The following is a 15,616-nucleotide window of genomic DNA, read 5'->3' as shown; positions in this document are numbered from 1 at the left end:
CTACTGTGTGACAATGTAATTCCAATGGTTACTTGCTGAGTTGGACCATTCCTGATTCAAGAGTACTGTACATTTAACATTAGAACACTATCTTTCTCAAAATAAAATTGTCGTATTGCTGTAGCTGTCTGACAACTTAAAATACTGTTATGAGAAAAGTAATCTGATGTTGGCTGAAGTGATGTTTGGGTTGCAGTGCAACAAGGCAGGGGGATTTATATAAAAGCATCCATTAAAAGTTTTTTGCTCAGTTTTTCTCAACAATTTTAACCTAATTTTTGATTATCAAAAGAATAGACTACTCCAATTTATTTCTATCATTAAGACCCAGATTTAGCTTGCTTTTAATGAACAGCACACCAACATAAGTTTGATCAGCCCATGTTCTCATACATTGTATTCAGCACATGCAAAATGTAATGATATAACAACCAAATAAAAATTAGTTTCATACAATCTCATATATTTCCAAATTATTATGGGCTCAGTGGTCTCTTTCTGTGCTTTAATTCCAAATAGTTTAGACTTCAGGCTGCGCAACTCAATGTGCAGGAAAAGATTCAGGAACAGTTGTGCTGGCATTGGAAATGACTAAATTATTGAAGCTAAAATCAGTTACTTTTCGGGTACACAAATCATGACAGGCACGAATTAATCTTTAGAAGTGGTAAGCATTACATTCCACAACTTTACATTAAAACACAGTTTTACTTTAAGTTTTTTTTTTAAATTACATGACATTTAGCTGGTCTGGTATTTTTAATTATATTTCAACAAGTAAAATACAACATGATAGAATCAATTAATACAGACTCATTAAGAACATTTCCACACATAAATGAAAGTTGAAGTGAGAAATGTTGAGGTCCTCCAGAGTCAGACCCATCCCTACTGAATAGATGATTAGCCAGAAGCTATCATTAGTTGCAAAGCAATTTAAGGCCTCCCACGATGTCAAAAATGAAAGGAAACAAGGGAGAAGAAGCATCATCCTGTAAATCAGTAAATGAGAAATGCTCTTTCAAGGTACTCAAGGGCACATCGTCCTTTTCTGTTAATTCTAATAATGCAAAACAATGAGAGCTCAATAAAGAGGGCAGAGGGAGCTTTTAGCACAATGTTAACTTACCCTTAAAAATACTGAAAAGGATGTTTTTCCAATATAGAAATAAATGAGGCTACATTATTTAATAAAGACAATCTTTGGAAATTATTATAGACAAATATTTTATTCCTTACAATCTCAAAGATCAGATATACATTGGCTACTCTATTGCTATGTTAACCCAAGACCTTTAAAGACAAAAATAAGGTGGTACATCCAGTTTGTGAAACTTACCAATATATTCAAAAACGAAGACAACAAAGAAAGGTGTGACAAGGTCATTTATCCCTTGAACATATCCACTGGCAGGATGTCTTATCGCCCATATGAAAAGAATGCGTTCAAAGATCTGGAAAATAATTTGAAGAAAATAGAATGAAGGAAATATTTTCTGGTGCAGCAAGGTCATTATTCAATTTTTGAAGATGAATGGCAACATAAATTGTGTTTCCAGAACAACGCTATCACTGAACGAGAACAATAACATTTTTAAAGCCAATTCCATGACTTGTCAGTACAATGGCAGTAGCCAATGCAGAATCATGGCAAATCAAGCTCAGTGATATGATTCATACACTGCTATATCTTTAAAACTAAATGTATCAATGAATGTATTTCACCTTGGTGATTAGAAGCATCAAATAATGTTGACATTCAATTTTGCTGTCCAGTGCTGTAAAGCAATAATGCTAATACACAGCAATAACACAAAGTAAAATCACTAGCTATCACAATTCCTGCATGTGGCACACATTCCCGAAACTGTCAAAACTTACTTCCTGCAGTCATTATCTTTGCAGGCACATCAATGTTTGCACTCAGTGTTGACAATCACAAACCCATTTACAATAATTCCCAAAATTATAATATTATCTGATATGGGACATCGCTCTGAGCATTGCACCAATGGCACAAGCCATTCATTATGCTTGCATTTGTCCACAGGCTTTCTGGGGCTATAGCGCTTGAAATTTCTGCCTGCTGGGCATCCAGGAAGTGTAATATCTTTGATAGGAAATCAGGAAACTAAAACAACAGGGAAGTAGCCAGTCAAGATGAATTCTTGCAATGACCCACACAATCAGAATCGAAAAGTGTCAGTTAGAAAATTGAACTCAATTTCAAATCAGATACACAGTGCAAAAGTGAGGGAGAAAAAAATTGATATTGAGACTTAAAAAAGGCAGAAAAAGTTTAGAAGTACTTGTTAAAATTATAAATAATTAATATCCAAACAACTAAAATGATACACTTCGAAATTTTCAGTGTCAGTGTGGTTGTTTGGCAACTATCAACACATAGCACCTCATCAAAATAGTCCTTACATTATGATGTGTAGTTATAGTATATTGTAATCAGTTAATCATTCAATGTATTTGAACGGTATATCAGACAGTGAGAAGCATCTTATGGGAAGTTGATAGAGGAATATTACAACTCAGATACCACATTTATTTCCGTGGATTTAACTGCATATCTGTACTTAGTCAAATTGCTTATTTGATTTTCAGTGTTAAAAGGGAGCACCGTTAGCCTTATTATTACTGACATAATTATATCTTGGTTATTATATATTTTCAATCCTCTAATGACTAGGTGGGATTGTGGTGCAACTGAAGAAAGAATTTGCACTTAAATGCTTCTTTCCATTATCCTAGGACAATGGGATCAATCCATTATACAGCAAACAAATTTCCTTTGAAATATAACTACCATGATCATGCAGACAAAGTAGTTTTGTATTCCTAGTTTTCTTTATTTACTCTACTTTCGAGCCTATTATTGTGGAGGTTACCAGTTGGAACCTTTTGAAATCTACACAGGCACAGCTAAACAGAGGATGTTGCTGTGCACAGAACCCTGTTCCTCCTAAGTCTGTGCTTTATTTGTAGCTGGTTAATCAATTCAGCACTGACATCAACACAAAGGTGTGAAACAGCACACTTGTCCACTAAACAAAGCAGAAAGCTAGGAGGTGATGCATTGTAATTACTGCCAAATAACCCTTTTGGTGCTAGAAATTTGATTTTGCCATTCTAAAGTTCTGCACCATGTACATAGAACATAGAAAAATACAGCGCAGTACAGGCCCTTTGGCCCTCGATGTTGCGCCGATCCAAGCCCACCTAACCTACACTAGCCCACTATCCTCCATATGCCTATCCAATGCCCGTTTAAATGCCCATGAAGAGGGAGAGTCCACCACTGCTACTGGCAGGGCATTCCATGAATTCACGACTCGCTGAGTAAAGAATCTACCCCTAACATCTGTCCTATACCTACCACCCCTTAATTTAAAGCTATGCCCCCTCGTAATAGCTAATGTCTTCAGAAAAATATCAGCAACAGTGTTTTAAAAATCTTAGCCCAGATCCAATCAGGGTTTGGAACCCTATTTCCAACCCTGATCAGATTAAAGGGGTTCACCACGTAAACTTGCAGGTCTTGAGCCTTCCCAGTGCAATCAGTCTGGCCAAGTGTTGGAGTAGGAAGAGAAGATATTGATTGCCAAATAACAAATACATCTATAATACAGGTGAAGACAGACAGGGGGCTAGAAGAACTGGAATGTGCATACTGCAATCAAATCACTGAATGTTGGGACTAGACTAACTGTACTAAACAGAACAGGAAGAAAGATAACCACCCTCACACACATAAAGGGTCGTAAGATTGGTTCGGGGGAACACTTCTGCAACACAAAGGTAACAGGCACTCCCTTGACATTCAAGTGCCAAATGGATAGTTTAACCTTGGTTGATGTGATGCCCTCGCTGGGTGAGGTGAGGAGCTGTCTGAAACACAAAGGGCATCACCACCGCGGGTTCCGTTAGCAGGCCAAAGAAACTCAGTGCTGATGAAAGAGCACTGGGATAGGATGGAGAATGTGAGGACTGCAAATGCTGGAGAGTCAAAGTTGTAAAGTGTGCACCAAAAAGCACAGGTCAGGCAGCATCTGAAGAGCAGCAGAGTTGATGTTTCAGGCATAAGCCCTTCATCAGGAATGTGGAGGAGGAAAGGAGCTGACAGATAAATATGGGGTTGGGGTGAGGGGGAAGGTAGCTAGGAGGGCAATAGGTGGATGCGGGTGGAGGGGGTAATTGTGATAGGTTGGTGAGGAGGGTGAAGTGGATAGGTAGGAAGGAAGATGGACAGGTAGGACAGGTCAAGACGGTGGTGCCAAGTTGAAGGACTGGATCTGGGAGGTAGGGAAATTAGAAAACTAGTGAAGTCAATGCTGATGCCATGTGGTTGAAGGGTCCCAAGGCAGAAGACGAGGTGTTTTTCCTCCAGCTGTCAGATGGTTTTGATTTGGTGGTGGAGGTAGCCCAGGACTTGCATGGCCTTGGGGGAGTTGGAGTGAACGGCCACAGGGCAGTAGGGTTGTTAGTGCGTGTCTCCCAGAGATGTTCCCTGAAAAGTTCCATGAGTTGATGTCCTGTCTTCCTGATGTAAAGGGCACCACAGAAGGAGCAACGGACTCAGTAGATGAGGTGAGTGGATGTGCAGAAAATCTTTGCCAGATCCTTTAGGGCCTTGGATGGAGGTGGGAAGAAAGGTGGCACAAGTTTTACATCTCCTGCAGTTGCAAGGGAAGATGCCAGGTGTGGAGGGTGAGTTGGTGGGGGACATGGACCTAACGAGGGAGTCACGTAGACAGGGATAGGGAGTGAAATATGCCTTTGATGGTGGGGTCTGATTGTAGGTGGCAGAGATGGTGGAGGATAATGCGCTCTGTCCAGAGATTAGTGGGGGCGGGGGGTTCTATCCTTGTTGCAGTGAGAAGGATGGGATGGAGGGTGGAGGTGGAGCCAGAACCAGAACTTAAGTTCACATGGAACATCTCTGATACCTCCCTCCCCTTCCTGGACATCATCATCTCTAGCGACCAACTTAACACAGTCATCTATTTCAAACCCACTGACTTCCACAATTAACTGGGCTCCACCTCCTAACCCCCGGACACATGATCCCATACTCCCAATTCCTTCACCTCCTCCGTATTTGCTCTGAGGAGGAGCAATTCCACTCCAGGACATCCCAGATGGCCTCCTATTTCAAGGACCACCATTTCCCCTCCGCCGTGATCAATAATGCCCTCCAGCGGATCTCCTCCTCTTCCCACACCTCCGCCCTTGAAATCCACTCCTCCAACAAAACAAGGATAGAACTCCCCTGGTGCTCACTTTCCACCCCACTAATCTCCAGAAACAGCACATTATCCTCTGCCATCTCCGCTACTTACAATCAGATCCAACACTAAAGATATATTTCGCTCCCCACCCCTATTTGCATTCGGTAGAGATCGGTTCCTCTGTGACTCCCTCATTACGTCCATGGCCTCCACCAGCCCATCCTCCACACCCAGCATCTTCCCTTTCCACCGCATGAGGTGTAAAATCTGTGTGCACACCTCCCTCCTCACCTCCTTCCAAAGACCCAAAGGATCTTTTCACGCCAGAGAGAGATTTTCCTGCACATCCACCCACCTCATCTCCTGTGTCCTTTGCTCTCGATGTAGTCTCCTCTACATCAAGGAGACAGGATGTCAACTCACAGGGTGTTTCAGGGAACATCTCTGGGACACACGCACCAAACAACCACACTGCCGTGTGACCACTTCAACTCCCTTTCCCACTCCCAAGGATATGCAAGTCTTAGGCCACCTCCACCACCAAATCAAAGTCACCCACCAACTAGAGGAAGAACACCTCATTTTCCACCATAGGACCCATTAGCCACATGGCATCACCACCTGACTCTATTAGTTTTTAAATCTCCCCTCCCCCCACCTCATCCCAGATCCAACAATCTAACTTGGTACCGCCCACTTGACCAGTCCTATCTGTCCATCTTTCTTCCCACCTATCCACTCCACCCTCCCCACCAACCTATCACAATTACACCCCCAACTGCATCCACCTATCACCTTCCCAGTGACTCTTCCCCAACCCCACCCCCACATTTATCTCTCAGGCCCTTTCCTCCTCCACAAAATGGAGAGACAAAGATGCTATTAAAAGTGAAGCAAGAAACCAAGAGGAAAATATTGTTCCAGATCTTCCAGTCCTTGGATAGAGTGGTTGAGAAGGAACTCCTTCATAAAGCTTACAAGATATGTGCAATGATTACAAGTTTTCACAACGCCCAGATGTCTCTTTGGTTAATGTAAAGCTAGGCCATCCTATTCCAGTTGAAACGTGGCACCGAAAAGCACAGCAGGGCAGGCAGCATCCAAGCAGCAGGGGAGTTGACATTTCAGGCATAAGCTCTTCATCAGGAAAATGCCAGTTAAATGCCCCTGCAATACTACATCATCCTGATGTTCATCATGTTAGGCATATCTAGATTATGACCATCCAAGGACTGGAAGATCTGGGCCATTTTTTCCTCTTCGTTTCTTGCTTCACTTTTAGCATCTTTGTCTCTCCATTTTGTTTTCTGTAAAATACTTTATCATGAACTATACCTGATTTATACCTCTTGATTCAGAATCAGCAGTTTGGTGAGGGTGCATTACTATCCACAGATCGTGCAGGTACTATACAGAGTGAGTGCTGGACCAGACACCTGACTAGTCCATGTTGCTATGCAGAATCCTGTAATCAGCACTATTCCCTCACCATTAACCTCAAAATGCTGACCATTTTGTTTTCAGAAGAATGTGCAAAATTCATCTGAAAATAAGAGACAGAACTTGAAAAAAGTAAATCCATTAACCTGCAACTTGTGGTAAGGATAAGTTACTTCATGATTAGCAAATCACATGTTCTGGTCATTAGCAAATCACATGTTCTCTATTTGTTTTACAAAAACAGTATATTTTTTGAGTAGAATGTTCTGAAATTGAAGGATGCAGGACCACAAGTAAAGAGCACAGCATGAGGTGACCTCTCCTGTAAATTCTGGCCCTTAATTTGTTTCTTCTCTCATTATCAAACTCTACATCTGCTACACCATACTAGGTAACATCTTCACCTAGCCTTCAAATGAAACACTGGTGGTGTAGCCCACTTTATATCGAGATGATTGCGTTTCCTCTGGTCAATGATGTCATTTCCTATGGTGACATAATTTTCTATGGTGATGTCATTTCCTGTTCTTCTCAGGGGGTGGTAAATGGGTCCAAGTGAATGTGTTTGTTGATAGAGTTCCAGTTGGAATGCCATGCTTCTAGGAATTCTCGTGCGTGTCTCTGTTTGTCTTGTCCCAGTCAAAGTGGTGTCCTTCCTCATCTATCTTCATGTAAGGATACTAGTGAGAGTGGGTCATGTTGTTTTGTGGCTAGTTGATGTTCATGTATCCTGGTGGCTAGTTTTCTGCCTGTTTGTCCAACGTAGTGTTTGTTACAGTCTTGCACGGTATTTTGTAAATGACATTAGTTTTGCTTGTTGTCTGTATAGGGTTTTTCAAGTTCATAAGCTGCTGTTTTAGTTTGATGGTGGGTTTGTTGGCTACCGTGATGCCAAGGGGTCTGAGTAGTCTGGCAGTCATTTCTGAGATGTCTTTGATGTAGGGGAGAGTGGCTAGGGTTTTTGGATGTGTTTTGTCTGCTTGTATTTGCGTATGTTTACGATCGGTGGTTCTTTCCTTTCTGGATTTGCACAAGGTGACTGCTGCATCTATGGAAAGGAATTTTCCTTTTACTTATCTGAAGGATATACCAGGGATCACATTTTATTCCGCCTTATGGGAGGTAAGAAATGTCGAAATAACTAACAGGGAAGCAGCTGTTTTACTTCAACCAAGCTTACTTTTTTTAAAAGTACATGTTACTTCCTTTTTGCCCTTGATTCCACAAGGACCTGGATTCCTGTAGGCAGTGGACAGCGAAGGAGGTTACCTCAGATTAAAATAGGATCTGGACCAGATGGGCCAATGGGCTGAGAAGTGGCAGATGGAGTTTAATTCAGATCAATGCGAGGTGCTGCATTTCAGGAAAGCAAATCTTAGCAGGACTTATACACTTAATGGTAAGGTCCTAGGGAATGTTACTGAACAAGGAGACCTTGGAGTGCAGGTTCATAGCTCCTTGAAAGTGGAGTCGCAGGTAGATAGGATAGTGAAGGTGGTGTTTGGTATGCTTTCCTTTATTGGTCAGAGTATTGAGTACAGGAGTTGGGAGGTCACATTGTGGTTGTACAGGACATTGGTTAGGCCACTGTTGGAATATTGCGTGCAATTCTGGTCTCCTTCCTATCGGAAAGATGTTGTGAAACTTGAAAGGGTTCAGAAAAGATTTACAAGGATGTTGCCAGGGTTGGAGGATCTGAGCTACAGGGAGGGGCTGAACAGGCTGGGGCTGTTTTCCCTGGAGCGTCGGAGGCTGAGGGGTGACCTTATAAAGATTTACAAAATTGAGGGGCATGGATAGGATAAATAGACATTTATCTGGGGTCGGGCAGTCCAGAACTAGAGGGCAAAGGTTTAGGGTGAGAGGGGAAAGATATAAGAGAGACCTACGGGGCAACTTTTTCACGCAGAGGGTGGTACGTGTATGGAATGAGCTGCCAGAGGAAGTGGTGGAGGCTGGTACAACTGCAACATTTAAGAAGCATTTGGATGGGTATATGAATGGGAGGGATTTGGTAGGATATGGGCTGGGTGCTGGCAGGTGGGACTAGATTGGATTGGGATATCTGGTCGGTATGGACAGGTTGGACCGTAGGATCTGTTTCCATGCTGTACATCTCTATGACTCATTTGGGTTCTTACATACAGGATGAGGAAGGACACCACTTTGACTGGGACAACACATCCATCCTAGGACGAGCCAAAGAGAGACACGCACAAAAAATCCTAGAAGCGTGATATTCCAACCGGAACTCTATCAACAAACACATTGACTTGAATCCCATTTTTCTCAGGGAGTGGCAAAGAACAGGAAATGACATCACAAACCCTAGGAAACCCAAACATTTCAATATAAAGCAGGCTACACCACCAGTGCTTCATGCAGAGGCTCACTGAAGATGTTACCTAGTATGGTGACGAAACATCTGAAAACAAATCTTCCAGGTCAGCGAGCAAACTTGCATCCAGAACCTCAACCTGAGCTACAAATCTTCTCAAAACTCGCTTGCTTAAAACTAAAGCGTGGTAATTGATGGGAATGACAGCTCGGTCAGAGTTAACGCTGCAGAATAGGTGGATATACAGTTCTAGGCAAGTGTTGATTCACTCAAAGGCTACCACATGTACAGACACACACATCTTCATAACTGTACACTTATGCATACAGTACCCACTACCTAAAGCAGGTTTCTTCAAACTGATGCATCCTCCTTATTAAATGCATTGGACAATTTGTATGGATTTACTCACAATCAACATTTTTATTTGCCCCAAACTTTTAAGCTTGACTAAATTCCACTATAAGTATTCAATTTCTTATTTTAAGGCCAGCTTGATTCTACTATAAATTTCTTTTCATTTGAAGGTGAATATGGCAAAGTCATTGTGCCTAAATGAGGTGCAAATTACTAAGTTTATTATTGTAGTCAGTACTAATTACTTGGTGCACTATTTCTTGGTGATTAAGCACATCAGATAATTGCAGCTTTTTGAGGTTGAGGGACTCCTATTTACTGAAGTAGCCAGAATACTCAAAACCCCAACAATAGTAGCTTCATAGTAGGTAATTGAAATATAATTGTTTATGTAATGGAAGTCTTTATTTGTTCAAGGAATGTCAGGGCACCAGCAAGCACATCATTTATTGGCCATTCTTAATTGCCCTCAAGATGATGATAAGTCACATTATTGAATCACTGCAGTCCCCATGGCTGAATAGGTCCATCCACAGTATTGTTCAAAAGGAAATTACTGGATTTTCACCGAGTGACAATGAAAAAATGATGATAATTTTCAGGATGGTATGTCACTTTGAGGGAAATTTGCAGGTGGTGGTGTTCCCATGCAATTACTGTTCTGATCATTTAGCTAGTTAATAGTGCTGACCCCTCATCTTCTCAAGTCCTGATTGACCTGTTATATATTTTCAGCATTTGCTGCTTTAATTTAAGATTTTAGTTGGGTTGCTGCCATTCTTAAACAAATGCAAAGCTCGCACAGTGAACAAATTACCAGTGCAGTTTTATATTCTCATGAATAAATTAAGAAGATAAATTATGCTCCAACTAGAAATGTTTCGTATTAATCTCATTATTTCACTCACATAGATTTATTGTTTCAAACATTGGTTATTTATCTTAAACCACCTGGGAAACTCAGAATGCAGATGTTTAAGATTCAATCTGAAACTTTATAAACCATTTAACACTTTCCATACCAAGTGTTTTGACAGTCATAAAAAAAATGGAAATGAAAACAAGACCCAGTGAAAAGGCCAAAAAACAGGTTTCATCTCCTGCATTTTTAAAATTCCTTGCTATAATTGGTGATGCACTTAATTTTGGTCTTCTACCTTTCAGATAGGTGTCCAATTAAGACCCTGCTTCTGTTTGTGGCTGTAAATTTCCAATTTAACTTTTGATCCAATTATTGCTGCAAAAATGTCAAATGAATAACCCTGACACTATCTAGCATACAGTCATTTGGAATCACACTAAAATTGGAAGAGCCTTGCACAGACCATCAAACAACAGCATGACACAGTCACATTCCCAGAATCAGAATCCCAGATGGCTGAGTATGTCCCATCTAAACAGCAAGACAGACCTACAAGATGTGGCAGCATAGGAATAAACAGATGAAAGGGACTTGCCCAAAATATCTTCAACATTGACACCACACCCATGATGTGTCATGGTATGTTAAACATGAATAAGGAAACTTACTGTTGATTACCACTGTGCACCAATTTCAGCTGTCAAATGAGAAATCCTCCAAGCTGAATAAGATATAAAAGAACTATTGAGCGCAGCAAGGACTGCTAATGCTTTTCAACAAGAATAGCTCAGCATCACCACTTTTATTGAGTAGGCCAGATCCATCAGGCAGTCTGGGGCAAAGAAAGAACCAAAACAAGAAAGAAATTTTCAATGGCCTGGTCTTCAATCTAATTGATGCAGATCCAACTGGCTACAACAGTGGTACAAGAGAAAACCACACAGTTCTTGTGCATATTGTGACAATATTGTGGCTTTAAGAGGTGTATTTTGTTCTTTTTTTGTGTGAAGAAAGGTGCAGACAGAGATGCTGAGCAGCCTGTTCCAATCCAATAAAGTAAACAGCTTATGAGGCCTCGGGTTTTATTTTAAAGTTGCAATAATAGAAGCAGTATGAATGGGTGGAGTCAAGCTTCATAGATCCAGGGTTTTAGTTAAGCTTTTAGCAGTTATTGCAGTTTTGAAGCTGCCATACACCTCTCTACTCTAAGGCAAAAAGTTTGATGTCATTCTCTCTCTCTGTCAGAATTATCTCTTGATATTATTTCCTCCTGGATTGGAGAAACATTGCATGTAAGGCAATATATTTTTACTGAATTTGCCTTTTCCAAGGCTGTGTTTATGAGATGTTACTATATTGGAACAATTGCTGTTCAGTAATCAAATCATCCATTAACTCGATTGGAAACCTTAACAGAATAAAGTTAGACCAATTCTTCTTCCTTGAGTTTGTATTTTGACTGTACAGTAAGAATAAAGTGTGTTTTACTCAAAGACAAGTAGTGTAACCAGTCAAATTACATCTGGAATACAGTACTTTATACTTGCCTTTAAATATTGTTAGGGTCCAGCCTATCGCACCAATATATTTGACGAGGATTTGTGTGTGGTCCATACCAATGAGCATGCTTAGGAAACCACCCATCTCTCATGTTTTCTCTTCCAAATTGGTAACCAAAACTAAGCTGTCAAAACATCAGGTAAACAAAACAGTGACATGCTGACATCTCGGACTAGGCTCAGTATGTGAAGTGGCCATCCCCATGCTCACGTTAACTTACGACAACAGAAATTATTGTGAAAGCACCCTTCCTCATTCGGGCCCAATCGCTCTACCTCAACCAGAAATAAGGGGTAATTGCTGGGAATCCACAAATGCAGTCATTTTTTACTATTCATTCAGCATTTATTGCCCCTCCCTAATTTCCCAAAAAGTAGTTACAAAACCACACTGCTGTGGGTCGAGAGTCACATGTTGGCCAGACCAGGTACAAACTGCAGTTTGTTCCCTAAAGGAGTGTTTTTCGAACAACAGACAATGGTTTCAAAGCCAACATCAACATGAGACTCGATTTCAAGTTTTTAATGAGTTCAAATTCCTCCATCTGCCATGCAAGGATTTGAACCCAGGTCCCCAGAACATTACCTGGGTCTCTGGATTAATAGTGTAATGCTAATATATTAGGCCATTGCCTCCCCTCGCTAATTTAATTGGTAACCCTATTGACTAATTAATGGAGAGCAAGAGCGAAGAGAGGGTCAAAAATCACAACTTTGGCATTCTACTTAGCTAATAAAAAATGAGCCAAGTCTGGGAAGACGATTAGACAGCTTTAGACAAGCTCTCCATTTATTCCCATTTTATGCGAAGCACTTACCTTTAGAAAGAGTTCTTTGTAGCCTCAGGAGTTCCTAAGTACTAACATTTTGGCAAATATGGAATTCAATTTTTAACAAAATGCAAGCAACTCGAAGTGAGATGAATAATCAATCTGTTTTGATACTTTTGGTTGAAGGACATATATTGGCACAACAATTTGCAAGAACTGCTTGGGAGGATTTAAATTAGTAAGGTAGGAGGGGGGGTAAGAGACCCAGGGAGTTGGTAGGTAAAGAGATCAATTTCAGACTAGTACAATTGAGAACAAAGGCAAGTCAAACAGTCAGAGCAGGCAGGGATGAAGCAGAGAATAAGGTTGGACTGACAAATTAAACTATTTATTTCAATGCAAGAGGCCCAATAGGGAAGGCAGATGAACCCAAGGCATGGTGAGGAACATGGGACTGGGATATCATAGCAATTACAGAAACATGGCTCAGAGATGGACAGGACTGGCAGCTTAATGTTCTAGGGAAGATAGAAAGGGAGGCAAGAGAGGTGTGTGTGTTGGGGGGGGGGGGGGGAAAGAGTGGCATTTTTAAGGGATAGCATTACAGCTGTACTGAGGGAGGATATTCCCAGAAATACATCCAGAGAAGTTGTTTGGGTGGAACTGAGAAATAAGAAAGGGATGAACTCCTTACTTGGATTGTATTACAGACCACCCCACCCCCCCCCCCACCTCCCGCCCCACCCCCATACAGCTGTAATGTGTGTGTGACTATGCTCCTCCTTTAACAAGGCTATGCTGTCCTTGGCTTTTTTTTCAGACAAGGGAAAGTGAGGACTGCAGATGCTGGAGATCAGAGCTGAAAATGTGTTGCTGGAAAAGCGCAGCAGGTCAGGCAGCATCCAAGGAACAGGAGAATCGACGTTTTGGGCATGAGCCCTTCTTCAGGAAAGAAGGGCTCATGCCCGAAACGTCGATTCTCCTGCTCCTTGGATGCTGCCTGACCTGCTGCGTTTTTCCAGCAACACATTTTCAGCTTTTTTTTCCAGACAAGTCATAAAAGACAAAGACACCAAAAAGTCTGGGTTTGAAGGGCTTTAGGGAGTTTTATTACAGCTAACAAATACTGTCTTAAGTTTTCAAGTTTTATAAAGAACACTTATACATGAAAGGGAAGTGGTCAGTTCTCCCAGCTCTGATTTTCAGCAGTAGTGATAAAAAGCTTCTGGACTCAAAGAAGCAGGTCCAGGCTGGTACTCTCTCTCTCTCGCAACATTTAAGAGGCATTTAGATGGGTATATGAATAGGAAGGGTTTGGAGGGATATGGGCCTGGTGCTGGCAGGTAGGACTAGTTTGGGTTGGGATATCTGGTCGGCATGGACGGGTTGGACCAAAGGGTCTGTTTCCATGCTGGACATCTCTATGACTCTCTCTCTCTCTCACTTCTCTCCTGCAAGACCTTGTGTTTGATTTTACCTTTTGTGTCAAGGGATGTTTATGGGGATTGTTGCAAGGATTTGGAACAGCATCATTAAGTTGGGATAATCTGCTGGGCTTTTGGAGAGGTTAAGTTATTCTGTATTCAGTACTATTGTGTGTGTGTTTTATTTGGTAATCTTATAAATAAATTCTGTTTTGTTTAAAACAGTTTGACCAGCTGCATCACTCCTGCAATATCCAAGTTACACCTGCTTAAAACAACCAGCAAAGTTAGGGTCTGGGCTACCTTCTTGAAATGCTTTGAAGGCGCATGCCCTGGTCTCCCAACTCCTATACTCAATGCACTGACCAATAAAGGTAAATGTACCAAATGCCTTTGTCACTACCCTGGATAGCTATGATTCCACTTTCAAGGAACTATGAAGCTGCACTCCAAGGTTTCTTTATTCAGTAACACTCCCCAGAACCTAAGTGTATAAGTCCTGCCCTGATTTGCCTTTCCAAAATGCAGCACTTCACATTTGTCTGAATTCAACTCCATCTGCTGCTACTCAGCCCATTGACCCATCTGATCAAAATCCCATTGTACTCTAAGGTAACCTTCATCACAGTCCATTACACCTCCAATTCTGGTGTCATCTGCAAGCTTACTAATCATACCTCCTATGTTCACATTCAAATCATTTCAGCTCATGTACTAGAACAGCTCAGTTGTTTTGCCTCAAAGCATGACCAAAATGTGCTTTTTTTTGCATTTAAACTTCATTTAAGACTGCACCAACTAGTTTCAGAGAGGTCTCTAGTCTCAAGCACGCATTTCATCCATAAACAGGCATAGTGTATTGCACTGTGTTTCCTATGTTAAAGAATTATATTGAACATAAAAGCTGCTCTCTTCACCTCCGTCTATAAAATAATAATAGCTTCAATCATATAACATCTACCTGGAGAGAACTGTATGTCCTCCAAGATTTAACATTAGACAATCAGTCTGAGAATACAGTTAGAGTAAAGGACAGGTGGTAGGGCAGGAAGAACTGGATATCATTGAATACATGTACAAACTAATCCCGTGGCTATGAAATACATGAACAATGGGAAGCATCAACAACAGCTATAACACCTGCCTATCCACAGCAGTTACCACATGGTGCATTTATATTGCATTTCTCACATCAGAAAAAATCCCGAACAGCTTCACAAAGGTCGAATCAGGGAGAAACATGTGTCAGAGCAAGCAAGGAGTTCACAGAGGACCCAGGTTTATAAGACAGACTTAAAGAGTACTGCAAGAGTTCAAGGAAGGAAAATCCAGAGCTCATGTCCATAGCATGGTAATGAAATGGAGATTGAAGTCAGGTGAAGAAATGGATTCTGACTTGGAGTTGTAAAGCTAGATAAAGTGATAGATATAGTGAGGCCACCAGAGCAGAAAGGATGAGAGATGAGAACTCTTATCATTGAGCCTGATGACCAAGTCTGGTTTAACAAAGCAGAGAAGAACATAGAGACCAATACGGAGAAGCATAATTGAGAATGAGCTGTCAACATTTTAATGCTATTAATACACATTATAATGGAGACTGAATGGAACAGGCATTATGCTATA

At 41.2% G+C, this 15,616-nt stretch overlaps 1 protein-coding gene across 3 annotated transcripts in view; it reads right to left on the bottom strand.

Moving 5' to 3' along the window:
* Positions 1-15,616, bottom strand: part of tbc1d22a (TBC1 domain family, member 22a) — a 365,228-nt gene that overhangs the window by 221,135 nt on the left and 128,477 nt on the right. For all 3 annotated transcript variants that reach the window (XM_072562565.1, XM_072562566.1, XM_072562567.1), the window contains one exon: positions 1,340-1,454. In XM_072562565.1, the coding sequence (XP_072418666.1) occupies positions 1,340-1,454 (115 nt within the window). The remainder of the gene's footprint in view (positions 1-1,339; positions 1,455-15,616) is intronic.

The sequence above is a fragment of the Chiloscyllium punctatum genome, chromosome 44 (genome assembly GCF_047496795.1).
Source record: "Chiloscyllium punctatum isolate Juve2018m chromosome 44, sChiPun1.3, whole genome shotgun sequence".
NCBI classification, from domain to species: Eukaryota; Metazoa; Chordata; class Chondrichthyes; order Orectolobiformes; family Hemiscylliidae; genus Chiloscyllium; species Chiloscyllium punctatum.
This window is presented reverse-complemented; position numbering and strand designations above follow the sequence as displayed.